Raw genomic sequence first — 25507 nt, forward strand, 5'->3', positions numbered from 1 at the left:
TGTTTTGCTTCTTATGATGCCAGCTGAGGTTGTCAGCGTAAGGAAACCAAATGGGCAGTCTGCCATATTTTTAGGTCTTTGAGCTTCACGTCAAATCTGGGACTGATGACTCTACACTTGTTTAACCTGTCTGTGGGGTTAACAACGATTTTCCCAGCTCTCTGATCGTCAGTGATTTCAAATTTGCCAGTGTAACCATTCTTCCTTACTACTCTTAGAAACTGGATGATGACTTTGGAGCACAGTCTAGTAAGAACCTGGTGTTTGCATCTCTTTGGCATCATCGGTGTTCTTAGAGCGTCAGCCAAGACATTCATGTACATAGGACGTGGTGGCCGCACAGAAAGGCGACAGGAAGGGTGAGGGTGCAGTGTAATGGACAGTGGGCAGACTGTGGGGACCTAGAGGGTGAAGTGGACGCAGAAGGCGGCAAGAGTCACACGAGGGGAACAGCAAGGAGGCTGTTGCATTCGTCCAGGTGAGGCATCTTCGCTTGGTGGACACGGCAGGAGATGGTGGACTGGGGAGTGATGGAGGGAAGCAGAAAGGTCTGGAGGCTGGAGCTGCTTTCCGTTCTTTACATGAGCAGAAACCAATGATGCCATACACAACTCTTGCAGGGCATAAAAATATCAAGAGAAAACCCAAGTTTCCCTGAGTAGGGAGGAATGGTGATGGGTGGTGAGGAAGAAGAGCAGGGGATTTTAAGAATGACTTTCAGGTTAAGGACCTGAGGAAGTGAGTGGTCAGAAGTGACATTTACTGAGTTGGGTAAGTGTGGCAAAGGAACAGGATTTGGGTGAGGGGATCAAGGTTTCTGGTTTGGATATTGTTAAGTGTAAGTTGCTATGAGACATCCCTGAATCACCTCCAAGAAGGTAGCTTTATGTCTGGGTTGTAGATAACTGGGGAGACATAGATGTGTATGGAACCAAGCCAATATAATAGATGAGGTCACCCAGGCAGAAACTGTAGTGTGAGAAGAGGCGAGGACTCAGAACTCAATCCATTAAGGGGTTGGATAGAAGAGGAGGTGCTTGCAGATCACTGAGAAAGACTTCATAGTGAAATAGGAAGACAGTCAGGCCAGTGTTGTACACAGAATCCAAAGGAAGACGGTGTTTTAAAAGGGAGAGTGGAATCCGCTCTGCCAACACTCCAAGTAAGGTGAGTTCTGAAAGATTATCACAAATGAAGCAGCCTGGAGTCATTCGTGGCCATCAGAAGGATGATTCAGATAGGGTGGGGGGGTGCAGGCCAGCCTGCAGAGGAAGTGAAGCCCACGTGCCTTATATACGTCTTTGTAGCCACAATTGTTAGTCTCCTGTCTGTTCTTTCTGTTTGTAATTCAGCCCTTGCATGGTCTTATTTGTTTGTGATTTTCTTTCAGCCTTGTTTGATATTCAACCTGTGAACATTAGCACTGAAAGGGATGAAGCAAATGAGGCCTAGGGGTGAAGCTGACAGAGAACCAGTGGCAGAATTAGGATGTAAGTGCAGCTTAGATCATGTAACAGAAGAATGCGACGACTTAGCTTTGTCTCTGTGCATCTCACGTGTAAGTAAGTACCTTGAGGGCCAAGGCTTGGGGTGCGCTTGTGAACTTCTCCCACAGTGTCCTCCCTGTATCGTCTAGGTATTTTGAATCCATGAAGCCCCTTGATTGGGCTCATATAGGTGACCCTGGTCAGTGCCCTTAGCCTCAGGGGAACATAGTGTTTTTTATCTTTTTGTCTTCTACAGGTTATTACCTAAAACTCTCACCAGGGACTTCTCATTCCTTACTCCTAGACACAGATGTTTCCGAACGGTGACCAACTTATTGGCGCCTAAGTTGCTGTGTATGATGGGATGCTCTTTAGGGCCATGGCGCCCTTCCCAGCAGAACAGCACTGATGTGTGCCTTTGTTCTGCAGGCAGTTTAAAAGTGTTGGAGAAAGAAACAGGCCACTTGTGGCATCTCTAGTAAATCACCTCCAATGAGGAATGGCTGGGGTTGGCACTTGATATTTTGGCTCCACAGTTCAGCCACACACACCCAGACTTTTATAAATCTTGGTGTCCTGAGGGACCATGGCAGGTTCTTCCAAGACTACAGATGTCACACTGCTGAAGGCCTTTTACCTGTTATCAATTAGGCACTCATTTCTGTTTCCAGACAGGTCTTTTAATCTCAGATCCCTTTCCTTTTCTGTAGCCACTGGTTCAGCCCTCTTGGCTGACTTTCTTTTCTTTCTTTCTTTTTTTTTTTTAAATCGTAACTTGGTGGTCTTCCAGATAGAAAAGTTTTAAAAATTTGATATGTTTTTATTTTATTTTATTTATTTATTTTTTTGAAATCGCTGAATTACCGCCCCTCCAGCCAATCCCCGCCCAGCCCTAAAAATTTGATATATTTTTAATGTAAACATTTTTTGATATAAAAATGTTACTTTAAGGTCTTTCTTAATATTGATAGGTAATTCTAATATTGCATTATTTACCTGAAATGCAGCCAAGTCAGTTTTCTTTCTGACAGTTTGGAGAGTCACAAAGTATTTTACGAACCAGTGAGTGTTTTCTAGGCATTAGTAGCTCATTGTTGGGTGACCTGGGAAATAACGTAGGTGGTTTCATTGAAGCTTCCCAGCAGCCTTGTGAGTTTGGGTATTAGGAAGCCAAGTTGAGGAGTGGTAGGAAGGAAGCTGCTCAGACTCACAGAGGAAGCAGCAATGAGCTGTCCTTCCAAGGCCCTGCTTCCTACTTACTCTAAGGCCACAGCTCTTTTCTAACCCAAGTCTGTGTTTTGAAGGATTGTGAAATAATTCAAGATATGGATGCTATTCTATTTAGGAACATCCTAGACCTTTGAATGAACAACTTAACTGTTCAAAATTGAGTCTGTTTCTTTGTTATATTTAAGGAATGGTGTTTGTTTTGGAGGGCTTCAAAGAGGCGATATGTTCTTTGCATATTTTAAAGGAGAGGGTAGGTGGCTACTGATAGGAATTTGACCTGTAAATTGCTACATGGTTCTGCATGCCCTGTCCTGAAAGCATTAGTTGATTGACCAGTTACTTGTCCTAAGTCAGTTGTAGATTGGGGGTCAACTTCTACTTGGAGGAGAAAGTCACATTCAGATAGAACGTCTGCAGAGAGCCTCTAAAAACTTAACTTTGTAAATTAGAACTCTGCACAGAGAAGACACACTTCTGCATTGAGAGATGCCAGCTTTCTGACCATTCAGCTGTGGATACAGATGTGTAGAAGAGAGGGCCATTGTAATTCTAAATGTCTTCATCTATGATTCTGTTATGTAAGCTTGAAAATGAGTCTCTTCCATCTTCTTATTTGTTTAAAACTGTAAGCTTTAAATAGAAGGGTTTAACGTTTGTGGATTCCTCATATCCCACAGAGATTAACCAGGCCACTCTCTATTACGGGAATGATAGCACCCTGTTAGGTTTGTGTGGTCTGTTTAGCTTATTAATAAATACTTTTTTTTTTCCTGATTGCATAGTATGTTTTGTAACTTGGAAAACACAGTAAAGTACCAAGAAGAAAAATCTGTCTTTTGCCCACTTACGAAGCAATATGCGTGAACATGTATTTTGTGAGTATACATGTATGTACATGGTGGTGGTTTAGTCACTAAGTTGTGGCCGACTCTTGCGACCACATGGACTGTAGCCCACCAGGCTCCTCTGTCCATGGGATTCTCCAGGCAAGAATATGGGAGTGGGTTGCCATTTCCTTCTCCAGGGGATCTTTCCCACCCAGGAATTGAACCTGGGTCTCCTGTATTTCAGGCAGATTCTTTACCAACTGAGCTATGAGGGAATTTCCTATGTATGTACATATGTTTATATATATATATTTTGAGTCATATTGTGGACACTTTTCTCAGTCACTTTTTTTCTACTTCATACATGGTGAACATTTTTTCCTGTCAGTAAAATATTTTGCTTCATGATTTTTAATGGTGGGGTATATAGAGTATTCCATTGAACAGAAAGGCCCTGTTTAATTTAACCAGTGCCTTTCTATCATAACTAACCTCGTAGCACAGATGAGACTTGGTGAGCCTACCTTTTCTAAATGCTCCATATATTAATAAATGCTGTCCATTTATCACAAGAGTATCATACCAGGTTTTTCTTGCTTATGATACCCAGGATCTTCATGCCCACTGAAATCTGGCATAGATCCATTTATTTGTTAAAGTAAATGGAAGTCATCATCTAGATTGCATTGACCTGTTGAAGCTAAAAAATCAAGCCCTTCAAGTTGCTTGAGAAGGTCAGAAGGAAAATGTTTTGTTATAGGGCTTTATAGCTAACATTCTCACAGCTTAGGGCAATGGGGTAGGGAATATTTTCATAGAAATATTTCTCTTTTAGAGATTTTTTTTTTTTTCAGATAAAGAAGGCTTGTGTAATTCGGGAAGAGTTATTTCATAGGAAATTAAATCTTTGTAAATCCTCTATCACATTTCCACACTTGCCAGTTCTCTGGCAAATGATGGCTTTTGAGTGGTTCAGAAAGGGTTTCTTAAAAGGGAACAATTGTATATTTTATACATATTCTTTTTATTTTTGAATTGAGTATGTAAGAGAAACTTATGTTTTCTCTTTGTATTTGTCTGTAGTGATATTGCTGGTTCTCAGACTTGAAATAGTGATTACTTGTAATGATTTTTTAAAAATTTCACCTGATGAAAATGTTGTCTTGGACGTTATGAATGGCTCCAAAGAACTTTAAAAGCCCAACCAGTGATGCTGGCCAGGCACTTAGAGATCAGTAGTTGTTACGTCTTGGTTTGGTATGCCTAGTGGTGTCTAATCATGTTGTGTGCTTGGGAACCATGAAAGAATTTTCTTTTCAAGTCTTAGTGCATCATTTTTCCCAACATTGATCAAAGGATGGAACACTAGTATTGTATACGTAGCCAGGGTATTCATAACTGTCTTACATTCTTAATCTTTTGGCTATTTGGTTGAAATATATCTACGCCTCTTAAATATTGAAAGCATAATATCTTTTAACCTACAACTGCAGAGTTAAAATGAATTTTATGTGAAATATTTAGTTGTGGACCACATCTTCAGCTTTTTATATGCCACAGTGGTCTTGTTTTTTTCCCTTCCATTGTCTGATAGTGAGGTCATTTTCAGTCCTCTGAGAAATTCTATTCCCAGCCAGATGCGGCTCATATATTAAAAGTAGCACCTGTGGCTAATATCACAGCAGCTTACCATAAATTTACATGGTAACTAGGATTATATCTGTCAAGACTGTTAAAAAACATCTAGATTTAATTTGATTTCCAGTATTGTAGAAGCTATCCAACATTTTGCTTCATAACTATATTTTAAAAGTTAAAAATCACTCCATTGTTAAGTTTTATAGCACTCCTAGTGCCCATTAAGTTGATTTGTTCAATGGAGGTCAGAGTAAAGCAACTTGGCTACATTAAGATCGGAAACCAACCCATTTGTGACAAATTTAGTCCTTTCGTGTGAATCTTCTCAGCGTCTCTGCGCTGATTGGATTCAGGTGTAGCTTATGTCAGTAGCATTTAACCTCAAAAGAATGAGCAATGTGATTGGCTTGTTGTAAATTATGGAGTATTTTGCCTTTGCTTGTTTAAATGTAACTGTTGACTCTGGTGCCCGTGCAGACTCTGCTCCACTGCATCTGCCTCTAAACGAGTAGTTTGGTCTTAAAGACATCTTGGAAAATTGCGGTACATGCCCTCGCTTCTTTCCCTTCTTTATGTGACCCTTCCTAAACTGTTTTATTCCCCATTATCCTTTGAGTCATCTCCCACATGTTATGATTTGCACACCTGCAGTTATAAAATTATTTTGGGGTGTCATTATATCATGTTGTTCACCAACTTTCCAGCATTTATGAATACAATAATGATTCACTGTAAATCAAAATAATTTACAGGTTACAGAGAATCTGCTCCTACAAATAAGAATTGAATGATGAATTTCTTTAGTGTCCTCCCATTTGAACATGGGTCCTTAAAAAGAAACCTGTAACAACATATTTCTTTGTGTTTGTGAATTAAAGTGTAAGTTCAGCCTTCTGGACATTTGTTTTTAAGACTTGTAAACAAACATAAGCCAATTAAGAAATAAGCAACATCTCTTTCGGAATCAATAGTTGTAATTGCCTTAGTACTAATCTTGCTCCTGAGTGAGAGAATCCTAAGCGTGGATTGCAGGTGCGGTGAAAGCACCTGGGCACAGGGGTCCCTGAGTGGGCGTGTCCGTGAGTGGGCGTGTCCCTGGGTGGGCGTGCCCATTTAAGTTGAAACAGTGCAGGGGCAGTTTCTGCTCTGTTGGTAACCTTTCCGGAGGGAAGTCCATGAGCTTCTTTGAGCCTGAGCCTCACCAAGGAAGTGGAATGGTGGCCAAGAATTATTATGCTGAAAAGGTTGTGGTGATGGAAAAAATGATTAGGAGTGAAGATAAAATTATATATATTTAGTGTGTTACCAGGTGTAGTCAATCACATAACAGTATAAGAAAATACCTTAATGACCAATTCGGAAATATTTTTTTATGTGTGAATTACACATCTCTTTTTTAAGTTTTGTACTTGGGATAAATTTAGCTCCTATGGTGACTTAGGTGCTCTACTTAGGAATGTGGATTGCTGTTGTGTCTGTGGAGAGGAGGGTAAAATGGGTATGATGCCCAGCACCGCTCACTCACACAGCCTCTCTCGATTGCTTCCTCCCTACCTCCTTTACTTCCTGCCAGGTCTTTATGGTTGATTGTCTGCCCTCTTCCACCACACTGTAAGGTCCTTGAAGGGCTAGAGTCTAGGAAGGTGGTTGGTAAATGTACACAGTCCATACTTTCAGAAGCAGAGTATTAGGGAGATTCTGAATCTTCTAAGTATGTTGAAGGTTTTGTTTTCAGATCCAGTATGGAAAGCAGAAACATAATTTGGTAACTTGTTTTGCTGACCATGTTCTCAGCCTTCCATTGCAGTTAGTAGCACATGTATGATTTTGTTTCTAAAGGTGTCTGTGGACATTCTCAAGGGGATAGGAATCATGAGATTGCTGGTGATGAGGCTACCCTTGCCATGTAGCCATCTTCAAGATTTCTGTATTTAGTCTGCAGAGGGCCCAGGAGCTGCATCTGTCCAATGGCCAGAGATGTAGCTTTAGAAGGCTGATTTTGAGAATAGAAATAAAACTTATTGTAGAAGACCTACTTGTTTTCATTGAGAAGTGCTGTTTCTCCTCAACTCAGAAATGAATTAAATCCTAAAATAATCAAGGAAGTGCACAGTGTCGACTTTTCTCACTCATTAATGCCATATTACCTTTAAGTGGTTTATATATGAGAGAAATGGCTAATTTAAAGCCAAATGAACCGATTTTATAGCATTAAATATATATAAAGTACTTTCATATGCATTGGTTTATAAGGCAATATTTAGCTTGGTTCTTTCATAAGTAACAGCTCATTGGAAAATGAAAACTGTTATTAACTGCTTTTTTATTCAGAATTTTTTTAAGCCATGCAAAATAGTATCATGTAATTGGTTTTTCAGATTATAATATGTGAGTAAATTATCCATTTCTTATAATGAAATCCTCATTTGGCAAATTTTGGCTTTTATAATACAGTTGCTATTGGTGAACAGATATATTCATTTTACATGAAAAAAGTTTTCATTCATCAAACATTTAAAAAATGCATGTAACTTTTCCTTCATAAATTATTAAAAATAAGTTTCATTTCACAAACAAGAACTTTGTTATAATGAGACCATGCTATAAATCTAATTTTGTAATATTCTGAGTCTGTAATTAAGAGTGAGTTCTGCTGGTAAATGTTGGGAAGAGGCAAAGAAGAAAGTTATAATACATTGCCTATTTACAAATTAACCATTACCTGCCAAAAGCACATCAGACCCACATAGCGGACATCCGCTAATCCAGTGGTTAGCTGTTCCGGGCTCTAATGCACACTGTTTTACACGTTAACGGTTTTGAAGTTCCAGGCCAAAGCTGACCTTTCACATGTGCTCCGTTCACAGTAGGAATCTCCACTCACTGCTTCCTGTCAGAATGGATTATGGTGACACAGCGCAGGGCTCACTTTGGCTGCAATTAAGTTTTTGATCAGAATTATTTCGTTCACAAACAATCACATTTGTTAAAATGTTACATCTGCCCTGAAAACCACTGGCAGCCTCTCAGTTTATCAGTGTGATGTGAATGTAATTCTTCATTTGTTTTTCATAAAATGGCAAGCCATCTTATGTTTTTTTTTTTTTCCTTTTGCTGGTTTTTGCCTTTCATTTCATTGGGTTTGGAAGGAAACTGTGTCTTGAAATTAGTATGAATCTGCCCGTAGACTTTGGGAATTTGAACGGTTTTGGTGCAGAACAAAATTATCCAGTTGAGCCAAGACTCAAATATTATTTCCAAAGATTGTTAGTGGTGGTTCTCTTGCTCACATGAGGAAACGTTTTAGCTCTTGAGTGTAGGGTTCGAGGTTTTGATTCTGGTCTGCAGTTCCTGGAGCACTCATGCCTGTGATGTCGCTGCCTTTTGGTGCTGATCGCCAGGAATGCTTCGAGCTCCATGACTACTGCCGTAGATGCTGGGCGCCAGAGTGAAATCAGAGGTGGCTGTCAGCCGTGTCTTTCGTGGTTCTTTGACTAGCTTTCAAAAGTCATTTTCTCACTAAGAAATGGCAATAGAGAGATACAGAAGTAGGTTTTTCCCTGAACTGACCATTTTATGTATAGTAGGGAGTGGGTATCAGTGGGATTTTGGAGTTTTATAGCTGATTTTCACTCTTTTTCGAGTGTTTGTCACCCTCTCGTGAACCTCCCACTTTGGAGAAGACTGTTTGCATGGTAGTTTTGTGTGTTGGGTGGGGTACTTTGGGAGCACATTGGATTAGAATTTGACTTAGATTGGAAATTAACCTTTGACTCATTTCTGTGTGAGGGTAGAGGCAGAAAAGTGGTGCTGAGTGGAGGTACTGTGGGGCGGAGGGGGAAGGAATAGGGTTTGGAGGCTGTGAACTCAAGGATATTTAAATGCTGTCTGAAATTCAAACATTTTGTTTGGAAGTTTTAATTACTTTAATATATACACACACACACACACACACACACACATATGTATATTTAGAGTGCTTTTAAAGGAACTTATTACCAACTTTTAAAAATTGCAAAACCCAAACTATTCCCCATTTGTTTTGATGTAAACAAAGTCATTTCTTACTAACTCATAAAGTTACAAGTGGCAAAACAAAGGTGTTGCAACAAAAAGAAAAAAAAATCTCTTTATTTAGCTTTAATTTTTAAAGTTTTAAAAATAGAGCCTACCTGTATTTACAATAATTTGACTTTTATTTTCTCTCTTGTCAGATTTGTGAGCAGATTTTTCTTAAATTCATTATTATGTTTTTAGTCTTTCAAAAAACTTATTTGGAATATACCTAATCATATTTTCTGCTTAAAGGAAATATATTGGAAGAAAATACTCAATAGTATTGAATTTTGTGAGAAAACACCAACCTTGAACCTTCTAAAAAAGGCATGTGTGTGTCTTTTCATTGTCATTAATCAGTATGGCCCTGCCTCTTAGAAACTGGTACACAATAAGAAGGTGGCCAGATGATTTTCTTATATTCAGGTTTTGGTTTTTGTTTCTTCTTCTTTTTTGAGATTCTGAAATTTTTAGAACCTTATGTCCATAACCTGTTAATGCCTAAATATGTGAGGGTCATCTTCTGGGTCATAGGAACCTTTACCATTTTTGAAAGGAGTTTTACCCACATCTGAGGCAGTCAGGAGAAAGTGATGCAGAGTGCCCCAGTCTGCCAAAACACAGAGACTACTTAAATCCTGTGCAGCATCTACCATGTGTCAGCACAACCTCTAGGCCTAAAACTTTCGGTGCATCTAAGGAAGGAAACAGAAACTCGTAAGAAAAACAAACACACAAGAAGGTTCAAAATTCTCTGTGAAAGGCTGAGACAGGTATTTGTGACTTGGTGTCTGCTCTCACAATGTATGAAACCGAAAGATCAGTTGAACACTTAACTACCGTAAAGTTTTACTGGAGCTTGTAAAATCGCTTCTGCCTTCCCAAATAGGTCATTTATGCCAGACAGAGAGCTCTAGGTTCTTTCCTGACTACCATGAAGAAACAAACTCTCACTTCCTAAACAATATGGTTGCTGGCCTAGGAAAACCCCAGTCTGTGCAATGAGAAGAATCTTTTCTATGTTTTGTTAATCATCAGGGAACATAGCACTTAGCTCCTTATGCTGGTTGTCAAGTCACAAAGTGGGAGGAGCCCTGCCGCCCTGGTCCACCCTCTTCCTCCTGCAAGAGGAATCCAAGGCTGAGCGGGAGGGGGAGTGTACATTTTCCTTTCTGGGTCTTTCTGTATCACAGGACTTTTCAGGCACTTTCCCATAACATACTGCGTGAGTCCAGATAAGATTTAACGTTAAAGTAGCACACTTTTTTTTTGGTAAAGAAAATGAATTCAGGCTAAAAATTGTAAGGCATGCTTTTCTGTGCCTTGGGGTTTCAGGCTCTGGCAACTCTGACCCTGTTAATCTCATGGAGGATGGCTGTTGGCGTTGCTCATTTCTCTCAGAACCACCCCCAGTTTATTTCTGGTCTCATGCCCACCCCCCATATTTACAGATGAGCGTATTTTTTTTGTTTTACTATAACTCTGGATTTGCAACTGGCCATAATTCTGAAGATTTCCATGAAGAATACAGTAAGACTACCAGGTAGGCATGGCCCCAGGTTTTCCACTGGGTGCTTGGAGAAGATTAGGCAAACCAAGAGGGTAATGGAGACTTTAACTTCATTATGAAACTCTACCGATATTATAATTTTGAAAACTTAAGATGCAGATCATTTCAGAGCAGTACTCTGTTTTCTAAGCACTAAAAACAAAAACAGAGAGAGCTCTTTTGTATGCTGACTCCTGGGCCTTCTCTCTACCCCTCAATGAGTCCTCTCCTGGGCAGATTGGAAACTGTGTGAAAGTTGGGTAGTGGGAATTTTCCTGGTGGCCCAGTGGTTTGTGCTGTCACTGCCAAGGGGCTTTGGGAAACTAAGATCTCACAAGTCATATGGTGTGGCCAAAAAAAAAAAAAAGAAGGTTGGGTGGTGTGCCCACAGTCACATGCATGGCTGGGAGAAATATTTGATGATAAGACCTCAGGTCCCAGAGAAGTCTGCTCTGGGGATTGATCCTTCCACAGGGCACACTATTTTTCCTGTACAGCACAGTGACTCAGTTATACATATATATGCTTTCTTTTTCATAAATATTCCATTATAGTTTGTCACAGGATATTGAATGTAGTTCCCTAGGCTATACAGTAAGACCTTGTTGTTTATCCATTCTCTGTGTAATAGTTTGCATCTATTTAGTTTGCATAATCCCAAACTCCCAATCCATCCCTCTCCGACCCTCTTCCTCCTTGGCAAGCACAGGTCTGTTCTCTATGACTGTGACTCTTTCTGTTCTGTGGATAAGTTCTTATTTTATTTTTTTCATGGAAAAACTTTATTTTAAATATGGCAGCATTTGTGTCATATTTTAGATTTTACATTTAAGTAATATTATATTTATTTTTCTCTTTCTTCACTTAGTATGATAATCTCTAGGTCTGTCCATACTGCTGCAAATGGCATTATTTAATTCCTTTTTATGGCTGAGTAGTATTCCATCACGTGCTGCCGATATTGTAATTAGCTAATATTCTTTTTTGTTGAACTTCACTTTGTGTGTGAGGGCACTGTGCTGTGTGATTGGTACACATCATCTCCCTGTATCCAGATGGGGGAATCTCAGCCTAGGCAGGACGTGTAGCTTGCTCAAGATCTGGGTCTAGAACACAGGTTCTGAATTCTTGGATTGATATTCTTTCCATCTCATTGTATGCTTCTGTTACAGTAGATGTGTTTTTAAAATGTTCATTTCCTCTGCAAAACAGTTTTAAAATGTGAATAAGTTAACCACACTTTATCTGTTTCCCTATTGATGGACATTTGTTTTTTCTGATGTTCATTACTACAGTGAGTTTTGTTAACAGGCATCCTTTTATTTCCTTGTGGACAGGTGTGAGAGTGTCCTTAAGGTATAGATCTAAAAATGAAATTGCTGGGACAACCTTCTGGTATACAGATTAATAAAAAATTAAGGTTCAGGATTGTGTGAAGGACAGGACTTGGAGACATTCACATATAAGCCCAGTGGCAAGGCTGTTTGTCATTAAAGAACCCCACCCATACATGAAGCCAGTGAAATCTGTAGTGATCTAAGCCCTTAAGACCTCAGAGCAGTAGGAGCTGATTTTGAAGTGGCTCTGGAAATCTGGGGAAGGTGTGCGTAAGGTGCCAAGATAGAGCACAAGTGGGGCCTCAGTCCACGTACTGAGTACTTTAGGGTGGAAAAGATCCACTTTTAACCGAAATTCACTGTTGAGAGCACTAACTTGGAATGTCATCCATGATACTGCAGATTTGTAACTTGCTACCTTACTTGTTTATAAATGTGCAAAGGTTAGGTTTAAACTCGTTATTTTACAAATGTCTATTGCCTGAAAAACGATATTCCAAAAGGATATTTTCCCTTTAATTTCTCAAATCAAAAAGCTCCAGATTGTGATAAAAATGTAACTACTTGCTGTCTCCTTTGCTCTGCAGATATGCGTGGCTGAGACTGAAAAATGGCGCTAGTCAGGTCGGTTAGCTTCTGCACATTCGGGAACGGGTGGACTTAAACTAGGATGTAGTGTGGACTTCAGTGGAGCTGGGGTTGGGATGCAGATGCTGAGTATCTGCTAGTGCTGTCTTACCCAGCTGTGTTTAAGTAATCTCATTGCTTTCAGTGGAAGAATCCTATTTTACTCTGGTCTTCATGGGCAAAGATAATTATATATATTTGCCTGGGTAAGCAAATCGATCAACTTGTAATAAAGTGTATCAGACCATTTCTTTGGCAGGACCAACCAGAACAGTTTGTGAAGCAGAGCTGTTTCCAATGGAGCATGGAAAGCTTTGAAAATTCTCAGTAATAGCAGAAAGCAATATTTGAAACCACCCTTAAACAATTGTTTGTTTTCCTCTTTCCTAACCAAGTTTATAAAAATTTGGTCAGACAGGCGTTTTGTTTTGATTTAAAATATTTTCAGTGAATTGTTATCTGCCGAATGCACATGTGTTCCTGCACTTTTTCTTTCATGACTGAAATTTAAACCCTTCCCTGAAGTCCCCCTGAAAACCTCACTCTGCCCAGTAAGGTTTGCGTATGGGAGGAGGGTGAAGGCATTGGGACCCTGGAGAAAGCTTGCTATTTGAAATCTGCCTGTGCAGTTGTGTACTAGAAATGGCTGTGGTTCGTGCCATAAGGGCTCTTTGTCCTTCTCCTCTACCAAGATTCCTCACCCCCGAAGGACGTTGGTTAATGCGGGCATTTCACTTTGGTTAATCAGATCATGAGTGCCTGTGAGCATGGCAAGAGGCACGATTGAAGCATTTATAAAAAGTTGGCTCATAGTAAGCCACATAATTTGTTTTAAAGAATTACCTCTTCAGTGACATTATATATATTGGGGAAAAAAAAGCCCAAAGATTGTGGTTTATAACACCACACCTGGTCCACATTGTACTGGATGAATCCATATTTGCTTCGCTGTAAATGATTTTGAGGGTGGAATTCTTGGATTGTTTTGTGTCTTGTAAGCCCTTGACATTGTACTGGTACCTGTGTGCACACAAACCTCCTGACATGGGAAAGGCCAGCTCAGCCTTCCACTGAAATGCAGGTTGGCTGCATTTATTCTGCATGTTCTTAGAATGAGGAAATGATATGACAATAAACAGAAATGCCCTTGCTGAAGAGAGAAGGGAAGCTGGTGTTTATCTGGTCAGGTGGTTTAGATTAGCCATGATGCGGCTCTGTATTATGTTACTTTAAATCATTGTGTCCCAACAGGACATAAATTATGAAGATTGTTACAGTATGTTTCATCCTATGTAAGATCAACAAATTGGAATAATTTTTTTATAGGAAAATCACAGTGCTTTTTGGCAAGGCTATTGAAGCCTTTAATTTGACTTGAGTATTTCTCAAATATTATTGCCTAATATATAAAGTATGATTTGCATAAGGTATGAAATAATAAACTTTTAAAAACAAAAGGGAAGAAATTCTCTTTAGCAGTTGCATCAAATGGCGAAGTGCTCTCACTCCATCGGGATCCGTATGCTTTCTTTGTCCTCGTGTCTTAAAGCCAGTTTGTGGTCCTTTCCTCTGACGTGATTGTGAGTGGGATCGTGAGCGCAGGTCTTGGTGCAGAGATGAAGCTTTGCTGTGTGCTGCCTGCCCGCCAGCCTTCACCTGCACAGAGAAGGCAACTGCTCTGGGGTGGAACTGTATGGGAGCCTGCTCTAAGGTGGAGAAAAACTTTCCCACTTACATACGTCCAGGAAAACAAACCTTTTTTTTTCTTTTTTCCTTTCAGGACTTTGTGGATTAGTAAAAAAAAAAAAAAAAAGCAAAAACCAACCCAAACCTCAAAACTGTACTTGATCAACAACTAAAGTTAAGGTAATTTATGTAAGAATATTACAAAAAGAATTGATTTAAGTAAGCATTTATTCTTTTAAATAATTCTCTTCATTACTGGTTTTCTGAGTTAGTCGCCTTATTTGTGAATTTTAAACAAGAAACGGTTTTTCGTTTGTATTCGGGACGCATCTAAATTTATTTGGCCACACAGGACAAATTTTCTAGATTAAAAAAATGGCATGAAATTACTTGGTGTGGGATTTAAACAAATTGGAGCTTTTTCAGTGTCCCACAGTAGCACATTTTCTACATGTTCTTATCAGACCTCCTTACACTGAGAGTGAGCTTAAGAAGTAGTAGAGCCTCTGGTTTACAGAGACTGGGAGAGGTGAGACAGATTAAGGATTTGCTTGAGGCCATAGAATGAGGCAGAGCTGGGGTTAGAACTTTTTGGAATATGATGACACCTGGGCCCCCCTCCCACCCCCCACCGTCCGACTCCCCAACAGACCTTGTGATCTTTTGATGCCAAAAATAGGATAAGTGCTAAGTTTTTTCTACTTTTTGTGCCTCAGACCTTGATATTTTTCTTTTAATTCTTTAGTAATACTGTTTAGAACATAAAACCAGAAAAGTCCCTAGTTTCATCAATAAGGGTAGGAATAGAGCTCTCCTTAAGCCTCATCATAACAGATTGAGGATAAACTCGGAGTATACTTGTGGTTTGCTTCAGCTCAATGTCTGAAGACTGACAAGTTCATGGACCTTTCCAAGTTCATAACCTGTGTGTGCACTTTGAAACAAATAAATACAGACGACTTATGGGATGGTCTCTATCTGCACCGGCTTCTTCAGGATTGGCATCGTTTTCTGAGATGTGGGTCTGGCAGACTGTTTTCTCCCGGTGATTCATTGCAGCCGTCTATCACTGGATGTCCTCTGTGGAATGATCAGGATGTCTGATGGGGCTTGAATAGTTGGGTGATATATTTTTCCTACAGAAAATATTGGCAAGTGTTGCTGAAACTGTACTTAAAAACTCTTACAAGGAGACTTGATTCTGTTTAAAAATAGTGAAAGAAAGGATAAGTATGAATTCACTGATGCTGTACAGACCTTTTTATACCATCGGATATTTTGTGATGTGAAGTGGAATGAGACTGTTTTACAAAATGTATACTGCTTGTAGAAAATGTATTTACTGTACCATTAAGCCAGATTAGATACTACTTTGTTTCTTTAAAATACTTTTTGAGTGCTCCCACCCCCAGATGGTGGGGGATCGGGTGTTCTTTTTGCCCTGAGCCCTTATTTTCTTCCTTTACCCTTTTGGTTATTGTTACTGGATCTTGACTTTCAGATTAATTTAACACATCCAGTTTGGGCAGAAAGAAACCTTTTCACCTTTTCTGTCTTTCTCTTTTTAAAATTAAGTGCCTATATATAAAAAATAAGGCAAGGAAGTTTCCTATCAGATATAAACTGGAATTATATCGTGTAAGTACTAGTTGCATCTATTAAAAGGAAACAGTTGATTATAAAGAAGAAAAGATAGGGAATAAACTGCTATTTTGCATATTATTCCATTAAAAAAAAATGTATTTGGCCAGATACTCCCCATATATGGTTTGGATGCATGACATTGAAGCCTAGGGATATTTTTTCTATATAAATTTGAATTTTTATAAATTTTATGATGATCACAGTATAAAGAAGTGTAAATTGTAATTCTCAAAGGGTTGCTAAAACAAAACAAAAACTTTGGTAGTCCTTGCCATACTCGCCCTTTATAAGACTCCTGAAAGCTAACAAATATGGATTATCAGCAGATTAGGGAAGAAAACCTCCAAAAGAACTTTTCTGAGGCAATTGATTGGCAATAATGAATAGCAGCAGTGAACAGCAAGGCATCAAAAGTTATTTTGACGTTGGTGAACTTGGTGTAAATGACTTCTCGAGTGATTTTGAAACCATTGTTTCTCCTGATTCCAGGAGAGCAAAACTAATGGATTGTGAGAAATTCTAGAGGGAACTAATCAGACTGAGCTGTTTGTCTGCCCAGTAGTAGCTACTGATGACATGGGGACATATGATTTAAATATACGTGCAGAGGAATTCGGAAATGAATGGTGTCTTTTCAGGGAAAAAGTATTCTCAGTGAGTGATCATCTTGGTCAGAATGTCTTTTTGGCACAGAGAGAGCTGTGTGAAGTCTAACTATTGTAGTTAGAGAACGTTCACTGAAAATAGAACAGAAACGAAGGGCTCTTAGGTAAAACTGTGTGTACAGGTGTTTATGTTGCTTATCTCCGCTGCCTGGAGAAGAGTGGATTCATGCTAGTGGACCTCTGTCAAACAGTCATCTCCCTAGCCTGGGAATTCAGGAGGTGTTTACCAATGTAATTATAAATCCTAATTCTGCAAAGAAAACTGTTTTGTACCTTGTGTTTTCATTTAACGGTATGTATTGAAGGTAGTACTGTGTAATTAGCTAAAAGAGCTGCCTTATTTTTTCCAAATGGCTGTTTAAGATATTATGATTATTGCAAAAAAAAGGTGACTGAGGAACTTATTTTTAAGGCTCTAAAAATATTATGGTTCTGTGAGTACAGCTTTCGAAGGTAATATTTAGAAGTATGTGCTCTCTCACAGGTGGTGTACTTATTACCAACAGCTGAAAGGGCACTAATTCAGCCTAGGGCACAGCAGAGCGTCTGCTCATTCAGTAGCTTGTGGACATTGTCTTAAGAGCCTGGGGAAGCCGGTTTAATTTCAGAGTTGGATATTCTTGGGTGGGTTATTGGGGATGTTGGGCTCTGCAGTGGCTCATGTAAAAGGCAGGTAGACTAGAGGCCCCGTGTTGGTGGGGGTTGTCTGCCCCAGACGCACACATGCTGGACTGCCTAGGGAATGGTCCTCAGGTAAGGCCTTTCGTTTGGCTTCTCAGGGAGATGTGAGTCACCTGCTTGGCTAAGATGCTTCCTGACAGATTGCCAGTTCCACTGGAAATCTTCTTTTGAGGGTACCCACATAGAGAAATAGTTTTAAATATGTTGCTGGTTTTCTCAGCCTTGCAAAGATGAATTTCTTTGGTCTTTCTATTGTTCTTGTACTGAGTTTGAAAAGAAATCCTTCCCTTCCAGAGTCTAGGCACTATAATGTTGAAGTGTTGGTGGTGATGATAATTAATAATAGCGTTAACTGAGCACCTAGTAGAATGCCTGTCATACTGTAAAGTCTGCTACATGAGGTATCGCCTTTTTACATATGGGAAAACTGAGGCTCATTTCACATGTTAAGTAATTTCTCTGAGGTCAAATAACTAGTGAACAAAAGAGCTAGACTTGAACCTAGGTCTCTGACCCTGAAGTTTCTGCAGTTGACCACTGTGTCAACATACCAGTGACAGTTTCGAGGAAAAAAACATGATCAAATACATCTTTGGTTGGATCTGCTCTGCACATTTCTTGTGTTGTTAATTGAGAATATTCTTCTGTTGCCTGCAGATTAAGATCTGGTGTTCTCTTTGCAGCAACTAGAATAGTTGCCCATGTTTTTCAGAGAAAGTCATTGTGAGACATGAAGTCATATTCTAGGGCAAAGAATGCCTTCCTTGGTGTACCAAGCAATGTTTATGTGGTTGATCAGTCATCAACACCAAGAGAAGGTCCTGTCCTGTGACATGTGCGTGCTTGGCAATGATCTTGCTCTGCATTTTGCTTAATAATTTTCATTATTTTTAATTAAAGTTGAAGAAGTGCAGACTCTAGCTAAAATTAAGGTAGGTTGTGTTGCCGGAATCTGGTAATTACTTTAATTGATCACAAGATAGTTTCCTTGATCACCAATTAGACTAAATTGCCGATCATGTTTCAAGACGTGAAGAAATGCCCGAACTGATTTATGTAATAGTGTTTTCATTTCTAATCAGACATAAATATCGTTTCCTTCCATAGCAATTGTATTTTATAAAAAAAAAAAGGGTTATAGGCCTACAAACATGAAGGTGATTCATAAACAATAGAGTTCTAATTCATTGAATTAGTAAAGGAAGTATTTAGAGGCTTAATGGAGATTGTACTGGGGAAATTACTTTGGAGTTGCTGGTGCTCATTTTCTTAGTGGGAGATGTGTTCTTTTTTAGTGTGTAATTAAAATAGTCTATAATCAAAATATAAAAGGCAGCTGACTTAAAGAACATATCAAAGAGAATTGCTCTGAGTAATGACAGATTCATATTGTAAATATGTGCTAGAAGTTAAGTCTTAGAACTTTAATAAATCATACATGTTATTTGGACTGAAGCTGATGCTGTTAAACATTTCACAGATCAATACAGGGTTTTGTTTCAGTTTTGTGCATCTGATAGTCTTTCATATTTTCATGGAGTAAACTGAAACAAAAGGAACTTTAAGAAAAATTAAGGTTCCCAAAGAATACTTGATTTGGGGGTTCATGGAAAAATCTTTTAATTGCTGATGGTTTGGAGATTTCCAAATGACAAACTCCATTGGCCCGATTTACTGTGATTGTAATGCTTACATTCCTTAAAATGGCAGAGTGACTTAAAAAGTCATACTTCATCATGCATTCATGGACTTGTTCATAAAATGTTTGTAATTTGCAATAGAGGAAAGACTGAAACCATTATCAGCCATTATATGCTATTTGTTGGACATATGTTTGTTTGAAATGGCCGTGGCTCAACAGAATATGGCTCATAGACAAACTATGCTGTAAATTGGCACTAAAAACCCACCTAAACAGGTAGGCATATGTTAAGAAGTTAATGTGAGCCAAAATATTTTAATATGAACCAGGTTACATACATTGCAGGATCCCAGTTCCCTTTACAGTGAGACCTTCATTTGCATGGTTTCCTCATTTTTTCCCTACCCAGCTTTAAAAATAGGTCATGTATATATTGGTTCAAAAGTTAAAAGGGACCAAAGAGTATAGTAAGCCTCTTCCTCTTCCTATTTCTGATTCTTAACCATCCAGTTCTCCCTCTCCCCAACCCCCATCACTCACTGTTAGCGGATCCTTATGTATATCATTCCAGAGATGTTAATTCACGTGGTTTCTTTTCTTTCCTTTTCATACAACTTATAGACTATTGTTACCCATTTTTTTCTTATTTAATAATATATCTTGGAGGTATTTCTAGTCAGAGGATAAATAGTTTTCTCCTTCTTCTTAATGGCTACGTAGTATTCCAGTGAATAAATATACCATGAAATATAGTTTAGTCAGTTCTTTATTGATGGACATGTGGCTCTTTCAGCCCTGTCACTGTTAAAGACTGTGTTGCAGTGACCATTCTTGTAATTTTTGTATGGGTATGTCTGCAGGAAAAATTCCTAGAAGTGGAATTGCTTGGCTGAAAGGCATAATCCTATTTTCCTAAGGGCATAGGCATTTTTAATTTTGATCTTGTCATGTTCTCTTCCATGGTGATTATTGTATTAATTTATTTTCACCAAAAATATATGGAAGTGCCTTTTCTCCTGTACCTTCACTAGCAGAATATTATCAAACTTTTTGATCTTTGCCAAACAATAGATTTAACTTAGTTCCCCACACCCTGACTTTTTGAGATAAAATTGACAAATAACTTAGTTTTAATTTGTACTTCCATATATGGGGTTAGGCAATTTTTATGTTTAAAAACTATTTGATTTCTTTTCTGTTAGCTATTATGTCCTTACCCATTAAAAAAAATTGCATGTTTGGTCTTTTTCTTATTCATCAGATCTCTCTACATGCTGAGGAAATGTGTACTGCAAATAAAGTTTGTTGTTTGTCTTTTAATTTGTTTGTTGATTTTTATTGTCATACAGAAAAACATTTAATGTAGTAATCTTTTTTTAAGTAGTGGTTTAAAGTTTTCTGCATGTAGAATTTATGCATTTCTTGTTAAGCTTTACTTTTAGATAATTTTTGGTGCCATTTTAGGTGGGAACTTTTCTTATAGTATCTTTGCTAATTCATTGTTTTTATAAGAAGACTATTGACTTTTGTGGGGGTGGGGGCTTGTTTATTTTCTACTTCAGTGGGAATTCTTCCAGTGTTTCCTTGTTAAGAAAGATGTTGCCTTTTGAACTGAGAATATATTCTCTCATTTAAGGAGCCCATATGTTTTTATTTCATTAAGAGTTTTCATGCATAAAAAATATTGAATGTATCAAATATCTTTTTAGAATTTATAGAAGTCATATATAATTTTTCTCTTTTGATTTATTAGTATGGTAAATCATATTAACAGGTCCCCAATATTGAACTATCCTTGCATTCTTGGAAAAAATCCTATTTGCTCATGGTGTTTTGTTCCAGTGTACTCAAAGTTTTATTTATTAGGATTTCAATTAATATGAAATCTATAGTTTCATTATTATGTACTATCTATGTGAGAATTTGGAGACTGTTATTATAGGTTAGGGAAGTAATCTGGAAATATCCTTCTTTTTCTTTGCTCTGGAATAGTTTAATCAGTATTAGAGTTAACTGTTCCATATAGGTTTGGTAGAATTCCTCTGTGAAATGATTGGGAAGGGTTACATTTGGGTGTTACTCTTAGACACATTTCTCTTTTACAGTTATTTAATTAATTTTTTTCTCTTCTAAAGTCAATTTTGATCATTTTTCTGTCTCAGAGAACTATCTTATGTTTTAAAGTTTATTTGTATCAACTTTGTTTAAAAATCATTTTTTGTATGTTTTAAAATTTTTCTTGTAATTGTAGTTACTTCCCCATTCTCATCCCTTTACCATACAGTTTTAGTACATATTATTTTTTAGTTCTAGTGCTTATGTTTTACACCTTTAAATATACATGTATCTTTAGCATTTGATATTTCAGCTTTTAAAGATTTTTTTAAACTTTCATTTACCTTCCCTATTTCTATTTCTTTCAACTCTTTAAAATATTTATTTATTTGGCTATGTTGGGTCTTAGTTATGGCTGCTGCTGCTGCTGCCAAGTCGCTTCAGTCGTGTCCGACTCTGTGCGACCCCATAGACGGCAGCCCACCAGGCTCCCCCGTCCCTGGGATTCTCCAAGCAAGAACACTGGAGTGGGTTGCCATTTCCTTCTCCAGTGCATGAAAGTGAAAAGTGAAAGTGAAGTCACTCAGTCTACTGAGTCACTGCAGCCTACCAGACTCCTCCATCCATGGGATTTTCCAGGAAGAGTACTGGAGTGGGCTGCCATCGCCTTCTCCACTTAGTTGTGGCATGTGGGGTCTTTTGTTGTGGTGCATGGGCTCTCTGGTTGTGGTGCATGGGCTCTGGGATATATGGACTTAGTTGCTCCATGACATGTGGGGTCTTAGTTCCCAGACCAGGGGTTGAAGCAGTGTCCGCTACATTGCAAGGCAGATTCTTAACCACTGGACTGCCAGGGAAAACTATTAAAATAATAGTTTATAACATTTATATTTTATTCTGTAAGTATAAACCCCCACAGTTGTTTTAAATGTATTTCTAGAGCTGAGTGAATTTATTACTCATTGCCAATACTTTTGGTATAGTTTCTCCATTAAACTCTTAGTTACATATATTTCATCCTTTAATAAAAATTTCCTCAAGAAGGGTGAATGGAAATTATTCCCTGAGTTACTGCATTTAAAAACATATGTCCTCTGCATTAATTTCAAGCAATGGTTTAGCTGGGTATGAAATTCTTCACACTTTGATTTCCTAAAGTCGTTATAGGCATTGCTCCTCTGGCTTGTATGTTGAATTTGATATGTGGAAGTTTAAAGTCAGTAAGATTCTTTTCATCATTATAGCTGAATTGATCTTTTTGACTAGATGCCAAAAGGATTCTTTAAATCTTCATAGTTCATTAACTTTACTAGAATGTATGGAAATGGATGAATTCTTAGTCTATGGATTTAAATTTTTTCTTTTTGGAAGTTTTTCTTGAATTAAATCTCCAGGGTTTTTCTTTTTTCTTTCTTTCTTCTTTTTTTTTTAAGTTGTTCTTTTATTGACAACAGTTATCTATAAGTTAAATATACTTCATTTTCTGTACTTACTATTTTCTAGTTCTTATTGACTCTAGTTGATTTCTAGTTCATCTGTCCATTTTCTCAGTCCTGTTCTCTAAACTTATTAATTGCTGGTGTCTATTCTGCCTTGGCCTGTTAGCAACTTTCTTTGATGGAATGGTTTTAGAAAGCCTGTGCATTTAGCTAGCTCAAGGCCTTTAGATTCCAAGTGGCATCCTGGTAACAAGTAGCTAACGGCTATAAAAATAAATCTTTGAAAGAAGGGACAGATGCTTTTCACGATTTGCCAAGTCTGCTGTTTAGTCATATTCCTTCTTTATTATATTCCAGATAATCAGAATTCCCCTTTGAAGTTTTTCTTTTTCCCTCTCCTTACATACTCATCTAACTTCCTTGCAAAAATTCTTTTACTTTAATTTGAATGTGTACTGATATAGATGTTTTTAATTTGTAGATTTAAAAATAAATATTTGGAGGATTATTTGGTTCTGTTATAAGGAAGAAAAATTATGGAATTATCTTTTTGCTCCCAGAGAAGATTGAATATTCTTTTCCTAAGGAAGAATTAGGAGCAAATCCTGTATAAATAGTTTATTAGGCTTTGTGATGTTTTATTGAATGTAAATATTAGGTGACAGTTGAAGGGAAATATGTAAAAGGAAGGAAAATGCAAATTTGGAGAATCTTTGGATGTGCCTTTTTTCTTTTAAGCATTGTATATAGATAGGGTAGATGCTTTTTCTTTGATCAGTATACCTCTAATGATATGGCTGTTCTCTTATAAGTCATATTTTTGATGGAATAGATTTTGCTACTATGCTGATAACATGCTGGGTGGTCAGAGATTTGAGGATCACTTCTGACCATGTTCAGATCAGACACTCATTCAGTCCATTTGGCTCTTGGGAATGTTAAAGTATTCTAAGCATCACTTTGGACCTTTTTGGATGGCTTTGTTCAAAGAAATTGTGGCAACAGGGCTTAAAAACTTGGACAGTGACCCACTGTGCCACCTGATTTCTTATTATTCACTAGTTTTCCCCAGTCAGTGTGCCTCAGAATGCTATCCCACAGTGTGTTATTCGTCTGATATATGTGTGTCAGTTTCTGTTTAAGGCCCATGGGAAAATGCGAGGGCCATTCTTCCTAGAGACAGCAACTAGAATCTTAGGTTCTCAAGACAATGGGAGGGCTTTTTACTTATCGTTATGTTTTGTAAGGTTTGTGGTGTGCATTTGGCCAGAAGCTGTAGTGATAGCATTGTGTGCATTAGTAATCTCTGACTCTGTGCCAGGTGCTGTGCTGAGTAATTTTATATCCCCATCTCTTTTTAAAAAATTAAAATAATTACATGAGCTTTTTATTATTATCCCCATTTTACTGAAGAAAATTGAGGCTCAGAGTTAAATCACATGACAATTGAGTAATAGAATTGGGATTTGAATCCCTGGCTCCCTGGCTCAAAAATCCATGTCCTTAATGTCTGTATTACTGTCTCTCAGGGGTGGTGATATGATTGTAAATCTTCTAAAGCTAAATGAGAATAAGGCATTAGAAGCAAGCAGAGTAAAAATTCTCATAATAATTTAGTACAGGTTTACTCTGTTTTAATAGTTAAAACAAACTTTCTCATTCGACTCGCCCCTTCCACCTCACATAATATGGAGAATCAGATTGAAATAAGAAGGGGTGGGAGAGTGAATATTGTTTGTCCACTGATAAGTCCATGCATGGTTAAGTGGATTTTTCTTGAACTTCCTTCCTTTTCTTAGTAGGGAAAACCTTCAGGCATTAAGTGTCAAAATGGAAATCTTTATCCTGAATGAAATCGATTGTGAGATAAGAACCATTATGAATGACAGAACTGTTTGAAAATGACATCTTCCATATTTCTGTTAACTTGGAAATGTGCTCCTATGTCATTTGGTGATTCAAAAAAACATAGCCCAACTAACATCAGATTGGTTTTTCTGGATAGGGGTAAAGAAGTTAAATATTTATATGGCTGTGATGGGTACTGCCCTGTGAATTCCACTGTAACTTTATAATTAATGTGCCATTACCTTAGAGCCTTACCAAGTATTTCTGCCTTCTGGACACGAAAGAGACAAACTCTTCTATTGTTTGCAATTACCCTCATAAAAATTTGAAAGTAAGCAAAGCAAGCAAAAAAAAAAAAAAATGTTTTTCTTTCCTCTCAGGACAGGTTTGCCTTCTGCTTAACAAAATTAGGTTTGCACTTTCCCAGTGGTATGAAGTCAGTGCCCTGCAGGTCCCCACTCAGGCCTGTGGCTGACTCTGCAGCCGTCTGCCCCAAGCGGAGTGTTTTCTCTTCGAAATGGCAGTGCTAGGCAGTAGCGAGAAGATCCTAAGCAGGCAAGCCCTTCTTTTCTGTTCCACTCTGGGTGTCAGTGAAAATAGTCTCTCATCCCCTTCTGTCCTGCCTGGGGGATGGGATGGTGGTTCACTTCTACCAGAGCTTTCGCTTAAGACACACTCTCACATTTTCCCGTAGTCTTTGTGGTCAGTACCTTAGCAACCCAGTCACTAAAAACAAAAGGAGCAGTGCTGCAGGAAAAGAGACTGCTAAGATTTGGGGCCAGGTACACTGGCCCCATTTGAGAGCCAGGACACTGAGTGGAAGGGAAATTATTCCCTGTTTTATAGAGTCTCATCCTGAGGACAGTTAAACAGTCCAGACAGGTCATTGGGTGAGACCAATTTCCCGGTTTGTTTATTTGAGCCTGAGTGTTTTTCACATACAGCAGCAGGTCACAGTCCTGCTACACTGCTATCCCACCTCTGTGGAGAGCACTCCCTTTTATTATTGCTTCTCTAGGCTTTCCTAACCCTGTCTTTATCGGGTTGCTCTGGGGTCCCTCTCAGGGGGGCACGGGCAGTGTCAGTCATCACTTTT

The 25507-nt window shown here is 38.3% G+C and overlaps 1 protein-coding gene across 9 annotated transcripts in view; it reads left to right on the forward strand.

Annotated features, from left to right (window-relative positions):
- The window catches only part of PCBD2 (pterin-4 alpha-carbinolamine dehydratase 2), a 42187-nt gene that overhangs the window by 15194 nt on the left and 1486 nt on the right, over positions 1-25507 (forward strand). The window contains exons 3-4 of one of the 9 annotated variants that reach the window (XM_061423544.1): positions 12712-12748; positions 14532-14597. The exons of 4 other annotated variants lie outside the window; for them this stretch is intronic. In XM_061423544.1, the coding sequence (XP_061279528.1) occupies positions 12712-12744 (33 nt within the window). In that variant the 3' untranslated portion in view covers positions 12745-12748; positions 14532-14597. Of the gene's footprint in view, positions 1-1390; positions 10511-12711; positions 12749-14531; positions 14618-17397; positions 25302-25507 lie in introns of those variants that run through there. 4 more of the 9 variants (XM_061423550.1, XM_061423545.1, XM_061423546.1 and 1 more) reach the window with 4 other exon arrangements.

The sequence above is a fragment of the Bos javanicus genome, chromosome 7 (assembly GCF_032452875.1).
Source record: "Bos javanicus breed banteng chromosome 7, ARS-OSU_banteng_1.0, whole genome shotgun sequence".
Classification (NCBI taxonomy): Eukaryota; Metazoa; Chordata; class Mammalia; order Artiodactyla; family Bovidae; genus Bos; species Bos javanicus.